This window comes from Rhinopithecus roxellana, chromosome 5 (assembly GCF_007565055.1).
Source record: "Rhinopithecus roxellana isolate Shanxi Qingling chromosome 5, ASM756505v1, whole genome shotgun sequence".
NCBI classification, from domain to species: domain Eukaryota; kingdom Metazoa; phylum Chordata; class Mammalia; order Primates; family Cercopithecidae; genus Rhinopithecus; species Rhinopithecus roxellana.
The window spans coordinates 125,319,388-125,330,831 of record NC_044553.1 but is presented as its reverse complement, the minus strand read 5'-3'; the positions used below and the strand labels follow the sequence as shown (position 1 = coordinate 125,330,831).

The following is an 11,444-nucleotide window of genomic DNA, read 5'->3' as shown; positions in this document are numbered from 1 at the left end:
GAGCCTCCTCAGTCATGTTTCCTGTACAGCTTGCAGAACCATGATCCAATTAAACCACTTTTCTTTATAAATTTCCCAGTCTCAGGTAGCTCTTTATAGTAATTCGAGAATGGACTAATACATGAGCCAACTCCCTAAGACCACAAATACCAAAATCCATCCGTTATGAAAAGATCATCTGAATAGGCTTACAATTAAAACAAATAGTTACAAACCATCTGAAAAAGAAACATTCAGGCACTGATGCTTTCACTGAAAATGTCTACCAAACATTTGAAGAAGAAATAAAGACAATTCTACACAATTTATTCCATAAAGCTGAAGAGAAGGAAGGACCAGTATTTTCATGAGGCTCTCAAGTCAAAACCAGATACAGATATTGCAGAAAGAGACAACTATAGACCAATATCTCTGGTGAGCATATAGATAAAAACCCTCAGCTAAATATTACCAAATTAAATCCACTGACATGTAAAAGGAATAATACAGCAACATCCGCTTGAATAGAGTTTATCTTAGAGAAGAGTGTTTAAGATGAGGCAAGCGATTTTAATATGTCCCAGAAATAGCTCCAATTGGGATGGTCATAGGATAGTCTGGAAAGAGGTTTAAATCACCTTGGCCTATTGCTATGTGTGGGGATGGTGTCTTTTCTCTTTTCTCCACTTTCCTGTTGGTTTTCCCATGTCTGGAGGGCATGTACGTGTGCATGTGAAGGGAGACAGCCTCTGTGGTGTGTGCTGTGTTCTCAGACAACGAAACATTATGCCATCCTCATGTCATCAAAGGGCCCTGCTCTAGACACTCTCAGGGTGATGCGATTTGTCTTCTTTACCTTCCAAACTTCTCTTTCCAGCACAGGCGTTTTTGCTGAGTTGTGTCAATCCAGATATCTGCTGGGTATGATCGTTCAGTCTTCCCAGAATCTTTTGGTCCTTCTTTCCACATGGTTTCAGGAAATAGCACCTGCATTTCCTAGCTGCAGTCCTGCTCAGTTGGCTGCTGGAGACAGAATCCTGGATGTGCCTGTTATTCACAGTCTCCCCTCACCTTCTATTGCTATTTATATCTTCACTGGCCTTTCTATTGAACCTCAGCTCCCTCTGTCACCCTCTCGGTGATAATATTGCTGTTCCTTCACGATATGCATCATGACATATGATTATTTGATCAGGCATTTGTTTTCTCTTTTAAGGCTGTTTATCTCCACCACTTCCCCTCACTACAGATTACAGAGACCATGTCTCTTCTCATTGTATCCCCAGGCACAAGGCCGGAAATGTAATGTAATGTTAGTAAACAGTTGACGAATGAAGATGAAATGCAAGCGATCGCCCATCACATGGATTCCTGGGAAGGGGCCCCTAAGGACTCTCTGCCTCTGCTTGTCCACCTGCCCCAAACTCTAACCTTACTCTATATGCAGGTGACCTTTCAGAAGACACCCTAGACTCTTTAACTATCTGAGAGAGCTGCTCCTTGGGGCTGGGCAGGACTGAAAGGTCTCCCATTTCAGTGCATGCGATGGACCGCGAATGGATGAGCATGAGCAGTGGCTTCCTACGGAGGCTGGGGATGAGGGGGCAGGGGCCAGTCCCTCCCAACTTTGTAAAGCAGCACTGCCTGTTCTCACTTCTTAATGTTTTCTAACAAAAACAGGGGCCCAGCTGCAATGGGTTTTTCCCTCAGACTGAGCTACTTTTCTGAAATGCAAATATTTCAGGCACATGACAGGTATTGCTCAATATTTACTGAACACATTAAAGTGAATTCTCTGCTTAAGATCCTTGGCCTGAAAGGCATTTGGGGCCCGTTTAGGGGCTCCAAGGTGGAGGCTGCTGCCTATGTGGACAGGGAAGAGCCAGAGGATTCACATTTCATCCAGGGCCTCTGGGCCCCTGCACTGCGAGCATGCGCACTGCCCACTAGAAGCTCTGGGGTGACCCCCCCTTCCTCTGTTCGCTATGGAAACCAAGGCTGGGACTGGCCTCTCCTCCTGCTCCTGGGTCTGCCAAGAACAGCCTATTCCACAGCTGTGTAATCTGTTCCACATTACAGAGTTCGAAGTAACCCCCCAGCAAAACTGTCTGCTCCAGAATATTTTAAGTTACAGCTTCTCCATATATATTCTGTATCTATTCACAGAACTTCTATTTACAGAATTTTGATTTAATGAGTAGTTGAGATATATTTTTGTAGTCTTCACACTTTTCTACTAAGCTGCTGGCCCTGAGGGGACTTATTGCCGATCTCAAATAGGGGTTCCCCTGGAGACACCCAGCAAGAATTATTTATCCCATGACCCTCAGGACAGCATTAGAGCTCCGCCCCAGGTCTTGAGCCTTGGGTCAAGGTAGTTGTGGATGCCTCCCAAGTATTAGCTTCCTCTCATTTCTCACAGTGTCTTTGGTCCTTTTTGTTATTACTCTGAAAGTCAGAATCTCTGGCTCATGGGCACAGACTTCATTAGGAAGCCATCAAGCTACTGACCCACCTATCTCATTGCACATGTGCACGCATGCTTTCCCCACTTACAGGCTATCCCAGGCTTTGTTTTGTCCCACTACCCCACCTACCCAAACTCCTACTCCCATTAATTTGATTTTGGCAGCGGGGGACTGAACTTCTTCATTCCTCAGGAGGAATATGATACCATTTTACTAGATGTAATGTTGGGCTCCAAGATCTAGCCTGTGCTTCGTTTTAGACTCAAGCATCAGACCCAAGGCTTTAAGCCTTCCGAGTGTAATCTCTCAGGGTGGTCTTCGTCGACGGGCCCAGGTACAGCATTAGACAACCCTTCTATCAGAAGCATAGTGTGTTGTGTGCTGCAGGAGAGGCTTTCTGCACAGTCTGCTTGATGCTGGCAACTTCACTAGAATGAAGTCCAGGTAGAAGCTCAATTATCCAGTCCTGCCCAGGCAGCAACTGAAATCCAAGCAGCTCTCTGGCCAGAGCACTGATACTCACTTCAGCAGAGCCACCTTTTATTGTTGTCATGCCCTAAGCTTGCACTTTAATTTCAAGAATCCATTACATCTCGGAGGGTGAAATGTGAGAATGTAGTTTGAATGAGATCACAACGTTAAAAACCATAGCCTACGGCCAAAGCCAAGTTGAGATTTAAATAGTAGGTTCAAACACTTTTATTACTAAAAAAATACGTCAAATGAACTAAATATTTTATTTCTTTATGTATTTAATTTTTGAGACAGTCTCGCTCTGTTGCCCCGGCTGGAGTGCAGTGGCATGCTCTCAGCTGACTGCAAACTCCACCTCCCAGGTTCAAGTGAGTCTCCTGCCTCAGCCTCCCAAGTAGCTGGGATTAAGGGCATCTGTCACCACAGCCGGCTAATTTTTGTATTTTCAGTAGAGACGGGGTTTAGCCATGTTGGCCAGGCTGGTGTCGACCTCCTGACTTCAGGCGATCTGCCCGCCTCGCTTTCCCAAAGTCCTGGGATTACAGGCGTGAGCCACTGCACCTGGCCTAAATATTTTATTTAAATAGTTAGAAAATAATACATACCCAAATAAAATAAAGAATAATACTGATGGAGATTTAAATGCAATAAATGAGGATTATATTTAAGAAGCATGGGGGCAATAAGTCTGTTCAAGAGACATTCTTAAAAACAATGAATTAGCATATTTCTGTAAGATGTTCCCAAGAAAGTAGTAAATATCCATAAATAGAGGAAGGAGAAGGAGAAGTAGACGGAGAGGAGAAGGAGGAGGTGGAGGAGGATGAGGAGAAGGAGAAAAGTGTTGAAATAATTCCAACTAAGACTGATATCTAAGAATTACCCTGGTGAAGTGGGAAGCTAAAGAGTCCGTTGGAAGGGCTGGTGTGGGAATGGCTCTGCCAAAAGTGTTATGTGCATGCAAACCCAAAGAGAGAAAGCACAGAAAACCCTTCAACATCAACTTGCTTGAGGAAAAATAAAGTGACAAGTGGGAAAAGATACATACTCACAGTGAGGACTCTAGACATGTTAAGACCATTTTTAAATGTGCTTTTGGCTTCGAGTGGCAATAATTAGACTCAAGACAGCATATTGAAGAAGCTACTGATGAGAAGAAACCCTGGAAGCGCTGAAGGACCACATCAGCCCAGACCAAGGATGCTGAAGCAGCACCAAGCCCCTGGTTTCAGAGGCTCCAGCAATGACCCTTTTTTTTCATGGAGAGCCTGTAGGAGTGACAGTTTTGTCTTTGCCCAGTGGGAATCTGTTTTCTATACTTGGAAAACAGGGTTACCCATGTTGCCCCTGCTACCCTTTGGTCATCTCAGAGACACTATCAGATATTACCCATGAGACCTAGTTTTTTTATTTTTAATCTCAGGAAGGACTTGGGTGTGGCTTCCAACGTGGAGGACTCAGGAGCTTCCGAGAGGGTCCTGGGAGAAGATGAATCGGAGAATGAGGGTGCTGGGCAGAGGGAAAAAGACATTACCATACAAGTTTGTGCTAAAAGATATAGCAATCCTTCTGCTATGGACTAAGTATGGAAAAAAATAAAATGGAATCAAAGTGACCCAAAGGAAGTGTAAAACCCAAATTTATGCCCACTAAAGCATTAATGATGCTCTAAGTCTGCTGCCTACTTAAAAGGTTCATAGTTCACATGGGTTGACAGGAAATTACGTGAAAGACAAGCTGCATTTCTCCTTTTCTTATAACCCCTCTGATTTGGTAGGGAGGGAGTCAATCATTTTTTATTGGAATTTCTCAGGATTCCAACCTCAGACATCCACTATACACATTTTCTTGGACAAGCCCGACTGTTCCTCTCACTCGTTCGCATAAAGCTCAAGTTTACACAGCCGCTCAGACCTTTCTCTGGGACTCTCATATTTAACTTAATTCTGGATATACTCAGGTAAGCGTTTCCCAAGAAACTTGACCCCAACATCCCAAAAACTTATCATCTTTCCCCTAAACTGGCCCCTTCTCCAGTACGCATCCATCTCACTCTTCTCCTGCCCTAGATCTCCTCAGCCCAAATGGGAAACCCCAGGATCACTCTCCCCGCAGGTGAAGCCTAGCCAGGGACCCTCCCCGTCGGGGCTCCGCGCTGCCCCGCCCGCCCCCAGCCGCTGGCCGAGGCCGCGGTCGCGCAGGCGCAGTGCCGCGTCCCGCCGCCGCCCCGCCCTGCCCGCCGCTGCGGAAGGCGCCGCGCACAGCAACGCGCACTTCCTCTCCAGGAATCCGCGGAGGGAGCGCAGGCTCGAAGAGCTCCTGAACGCAGAGGCCTTGCCCTTGCCAGACGGCGCAGACATGTCAGAACAAAGTAAGGATCTAAGCGACCGTAACTTTGCAGCCGAGGCCCCCAGCTCCGAGGTGCACAGCAGCCCTGGGGTTCCGGAGGGGGTTCCTCCGTCCGAGACCCTGGCAGAGCCGCAGAGCCCTCCTTTAGGCCCGACGGCCGCCCCGCAGGCCGCGCAGCCTCCCCAGGTCCCGAGCGACGAGGGCGACCCGAAGGCCCTGCAGCAGGCCGCGGAGGAGGGCCGCGCCCACCAGGCCCCGAGCGCGGCCCAGCCCGGCCCGGCACCGCCAGCCCCGGCGCAGCTGGTGCAGAAGGCGCACGAGCTCATGTGGTACGTGCTGGTCAAGGACCAGAAGAAGATGATCATCTGGTTTCCAGACATGGTGAAAGATGTCATCGGCAGCTACAAGAAGTGGTGCAGGAGCATCCTCCGGCGCACCAGCCTCATCCTCGCCCGGGTGTTCGGGCTGCACCTGAGGCTAACCAGCCTGCACACCATGGAGTTTGCGCTGGTCAAAGCGCTGGAGCCCGAGGAGCTGGACAGGGTGGCGCTGAGCAACCGCATGCCCATGACAGGCCTCCTCCTCATGATCCTGAGCCTCATCTACGTGAAGGGCCGCGGAGCCAGAGAGAGCGCCGTCTGGAACGTGCTCCGCATCCTGGGGCTGCGGCCCTGGAAGAAGCACTCCACCTTCGGGGACGTGCGGAAGCTCATCACTGAGGAGTTCGTCCAACAGAATTACCTGAAGTACCAGCGCGTCCCATACGTGGAGCCGCCCGAGTACGAGTTCTTCTGGGGCTCCCGGGCCAGCCGCGAAATCACCAAGCTGCAAATCATGGAGTTCCTGGCCAGGGTCTTTAAGAAAGACCCCCAGGCCTGGCCCTCCCGATACAGAGAAGCTCTGGAGGAGGCCAGAGCTCTGCGGGAGGCTAATCCCACTGCCCACTGCCCTCGCAGCAGTGTCTCCGAGGACTAGCAAAGTCTGGAGGCAGATGAATGGTTTCTGACCCTCACCAGGGCTGTGGAAGGGTGGGGGTGGGTCATTAGAGTGTTCAGGATTTACAGTGCAGTATTCACGTGTAACTTTTAAGTTTTCAGTACAGTGCTTTTATACCTTTAATGCAATGTTGTATTCATTTGGGTACTATTGTGTAGTATTTAGGATGTATGCATGTTTGTTTATATGTAAGCTTGGTTGGTGCTTTCGCTTTTGTGGTACCTTTCTTGGATTTTTGTACCAGAGACGTGCTAAACTGATGAAGTACATTGAGAAAGTTTCCATCTTATTATTTTATATGGGACTGAGATGTGTGTTGGGGTAGACTGCTCCTGCAGAGTTTGGAAAAAGTCACCAGCAAAGCCGGCCTAACCAAGACATGTCAAGGCCCACATGACCTTGCTGGGTACTGAAAACATCCTCGTGGAGTAAACTAATTTGAACTGGACTGGTCTCAATGTGAGAGCACTTGGCACACTTTACTAAACACATATACAACCCCACCGTGAGTCAACTTTAAAGTAAACATTAAAGATTCTTGTGATACAATCATTTCTGGAAGTGTACGTTATCATTTTAACAAAGCAGTATGGTTGGGAATGAGACAATTCTCTATTTTACAGTATACACAGATAGAACTATTTCCCCTAATGGGGTGGGAAAAATCGCTACTCATGATTACTCCTAAATTTGTGAAGTTTGTAGTTCTGTCTTTAAATGTAACTCGTGTGTATTTCAAAAACATGCACAAATATAGAAAAGTATAAAAAACAAAACAGATTGTCCATAATCACATCCTATGGGAATAAAAACCAAAAATAATTTCCTTCCCTTAAGTTTCTACATTTTATCAAAATTAATAGATGCTTTGTGGGCACTTAAAGAGTGAGACATGGTACATGAGCCCTAACATGTATTTTTCTCCTCTTATCTAATCCTCACAACAGGCCTGTCAGGCAGCCACCAACTGCCTCTGCACCATGGAGGAAACGCAGGAATGATGTAGGTAATGAACTTGCCATAGCTCATAAAGGTTAATAAGAGAAGGAGCTAGGACTAGAACTCAGAATGAATCCAGAGTCCACATTTGTCCCCACCTGCCTTCAATTCCCCTACACCCTGTGGTTTTTAGGTTATTTATTTTTAACTTTATATTTAACTTTCATGTGGGAGCCCACACTCACATGGGTTCATGGGCCACACATACAAAAAGGCTAGGAATTTTATTTTTCTAATCTTTATGATATTTTGGAGAAAGCAATATCATTTTGATTGTGCAAATTAAGAAACTTACTTTTGGAGAGATTAATTAACCTAATAAAGTGATACTCCTGTTCAGCAGTGAAGCTGGGATTGGAAACACAATCTTTCCTGAGGGTTGGAGGTGAAGGTGCTTTCTCTGACAAACACAAAAGACACCTAAGAGAGGGAGGTGGGTTGCCCATCAGGATGTCTCTGGCCTCGCAGCAGTGAGCCACTGGGTAATCCTCAGAGGACGGGATGGGCTGCGAGTGGGCTTTAGGGACAATGCCTGAAGAAAAATCTCACTGTGAATTTTTAGTCCTGCAAGGGGTCAGGGGGAGAAAAGCGGCTTTAATAAGAACAGAAGTCCTTTAAACTACAAAAGAGTGGGAAAGACCATTTGGCCAAAGCCAGAAACTTTTCTGTGGAAGACATAATGAAGAGGACACGTGTCACATAACCCCTCAAAGTAGTAAACTGGGAGTCCTATTAGGGTGAGGGAATTATAATTTGGATTGGGAGCTGGAATTCCCAACACTTACTGGCATTACTTAACAGGTGGGGGCAGGTGCTGGAAATACTTAGGAAGCCCCTGTTCATGCTGAGATGAAATCCATCCCAGTTTAAAAGCTTCCGGTGAAGTCTTTCAAGGGGGTTCTGCGGGGAAAGGGGGACATTTCTGCAATGACCCAGGCAGGAGTGACCTGGCTTTGATGGCACCTCTTACACAAAACCAATGTGAGTGTCTCACCTCTTCAGAAGTGTTAGGATTGTTTAGAAATCTTACCTCCCCACAACCCATCAATAAGTTTCTCCAGAATCAAAATAAATCTGCCCCTTATCATTTAAAATTGTGGGGATATCCAGGATGTTTCGTTTCTGGAGTAGGACTATGGGCTGTTGTTCCTGCCACACACAGTGCTGGTCATTTTCTCTAATGCCTTAATACTCCCCTCACTGCTGGATTGATGCCTTGCAGGACCTGTAACCCCTGCGTACTTCTTGCAGCCAAGCCCAGAAATCACTAAGCAAACAGTCCCTTTACATCCCCATTTAACTCCTTGTGTTGTGTCCACTTCTCCTCTCTGCTGTGAGAGGCACGGAGAATCACCCTTTCTGTCCCAAGCTCATTCACACAGGCACCCTAGCCAGGCCATAGAAGACCGAGCCTTTACAGGAGAAACAGAATGTCAGAATGTGAGAAAGGAGTAAGGCATGGGGCAGAGCAACTCTTCCCTGATGCTGCCTAGGAGGCAGCTAGACCTAGAGAAGGAGGCTTCCAGATGTGAAATGAGTTTACTTCATGACACCTGATCCTGCAGAGATGCAGCTTTGGGCACGGGGAGAGAGCACCCAGCAGCTCTCTTGGATTTTTATGCTGGGCTCTAAATGGAAAGACTGGAGAGTTTGTCAAACATTTACTAAAAGATTCACCTACAAGGTCCTGGGATAGGTCAGTCGGGAAGGTCAGCAGGTCCTCCATGTTGCAGTCCGACCTGACAGTGTGCTGAAGCCCAGACTGCTGTGGGTGGGAGAGGCTTTCCTAACTCCCCATAACGTGAACTTCTGCCTGCCAGCTGGAACCTCATTTCTTCACAAACACCTGCAAACATATTTCAATTTGTTAATTCCATTTTATGAAAGATATGAAGGGAAAAGGGATCTTTGCAAATTTAATATAAAATATAAAGACACCTAGTGTAAGCTGTCCTGAGAGGAAATAAATAACTGTAAGCAGTATCATTATTAAACAGAAATGTTTTAAGTGAACGTCTTATGCAGTTAAATATTTCCTGTGCTTGAAATCCCTTTTAGGTCCTTCTCCAACTTGAGTCTTACCTGACCAACTCATGAACACTACTTACTGGGAGAACACTCTCCCTAACCTCTAAGCACAGCCATGTTCTAAATGCAGTCAAAATACACATACTGGTTATAATTACGTGCCTTTTATTTCTCTCCTCCTGGATTGTTACATACTTAAGGGTTAGAATTGTCTCTATCCTGTTCATTATTTCTTTGATACTTGATGTAAGGATGGGCCATAATGGATGCATTTGATAAATATTTGTTATATAAGTGAAGTAACTCAAAAAATTGGAAAAGACCTACCCATCCACATGAGAAAACAAAACCATATGTGGCCGACAACAATGAGCCAATATAAAGGGCACGGTGGTTCATGCCTGTAAACCCAGCACTTTGGGAGGCCGAGGCGAGTGGATCACGAGGTCAGGAGATGAGACCATCCTGGCTAACACGGTGAAACCCCATCTCTACTAAAAATACAAAAAAATTAGCGAGGTGTGGTGGCGGGAACCTGTAGTCCCAGCTACTCGGGAGGCTGAGGCAGGAGAATGGCGTGAGCCCAGGAGGTGGAGCTTGCAGTGAGCCGAGATCGCGCCATTGCATTCCATCCAGCCTGGACGACGGAGCGAGACGACTCCATCTCAAAAAATAAATAATAATAATCATAATAATAAAGTATAGGTATTGTAGGATGGGCTCGCAGTGGCTCATGTCTGTAATCTCGCCACTTTGGGAGGCCGAGATGAGCGGATCACTTTTCTTTTTAGAAAAACTACTGGATACTGGGTTATTTTGTTAGAGTGTTTGTAGCAATGATTCTTGAAACAAGTTTTTGCTTCCACTGTTTTTCTGCCTTTTTTTTTCTTTCGCTAATTTCTACTTATCTACATTACCTCCGCTTTACTTTTTTTTTTTTTTTTTTTTTTTTTTTTTTGAGGCAGAGTCTCACTCTCTCACCCAGGCTGGAGTGCAGTGGTGCAATCTCAATTCACTGCAAGCTCCGCCTCCCAGGTTCCCGCCATTCTCCTGCCTCAGCCTCCCGAGTAGCTGGGACTACAGGCACCCACCAACACGCGCAGGTAATTGTTTGTATTTTTAGTAGAGACGGGGTTTCACCGTGTTAGCCAGGATGGTCTCGATCTCCTGACCTCGTGATCTGCCCGCCTCAGCCTCCCAAAGTGCTGGGATTACAGGCGTGAGCCACCGCACCTGGACGGAAGCTATCATTCTAAGCAAATTATCACAAAGACAGAAAACCAAACACCGCATGTTCTCACTCATAGGTGGGAGTTGAAGAACAAGAGCACATGGACACAGGGTGGGGAACATCACACCCTGAGGCCTGTGGCGGGTGGGGGTGGGGGCGGGATAGCATTAGGAGAAATACCTAATGTAAATGACGAGTTGATAGGTGCAGCAAACCAACATTGCACATGTATGCCTATGTAACAAACCTGCACGTTGTGCACATTTGCCCTAGAACTTAAAGTATATATATATATATATATATATATATATATATATGCAAAAAAGAAACAACTCATTACTAGATACATGGGCCAAGGACACAGAGAGGTCAGTGCCTTCATAGTAAACACAAACGTCAAATGAGAAAATGAAAAACAAATACAATCTCACTAATTAAGTAAAATACTTTGTCTATATGAATTGATCAAATATATAATAAAAATGAATATCCTGTACTAGCAAGAGTGAATTGAAATTGGCATCCTTGGACCCTGCTATAGTTGTATAAATTACTACATGCTATTTTATGCATTCATTCGGAGTGCATACTGAGTGCCTGATATGCTGCAGATGCAGGGCTAGGAGGTAGGGATGCAAGAGTGAACAGAATAGACATTGTCCTATGCTTGCTGAGCATTCACTGAATTGAAAGAAGCAGGTGAATAAAAATAATTACACTTTAGTGCAGTGAGTGCCATCCTAGGAGAAGTGTGGAGCCTAAAGAGGCACAAACAGGTGCACACAACTCAGACTGTCCTAGAGAGGTGAGGCATAAATTGGTTCTATAGGATGAGAAGCAATTAACAACGTGAAAGCAGTGTGCGGAAGGGTGAAGTTGGGAGGAGGCTCTCTTTGTGTCTTGGGATCTGCTGTGTGACC

The 11,444-nt window shown here is 46.0% G+C and overlaps 1 protein-coding gene across 1 annotated transcript; it reads left to right on the top strand.

The window, feature by feature from the left end:
• The first annotated feature begins 5,167 nt into the window (after positions 1 to 5,167).
• Positions 5,168 to 6,818, top strand: NDN (necdin, MAGE family member). The gene has a single exon (XM_010379579.1). It carries the CDS (start codon positions 5,280 to 5,282, stop codon positions 6,243 to 6,245), a length of 966 nt encoding a protein of 321 aa, XP_010377881.1. The 5' UTR covers positions 5,168 to 5,279; the 3' UTR covers positions 6,246 to 6,818.
• The last annotated feature ends 4,626 nt before the right edge of the window (positions 6,819 to 11,444 follow it).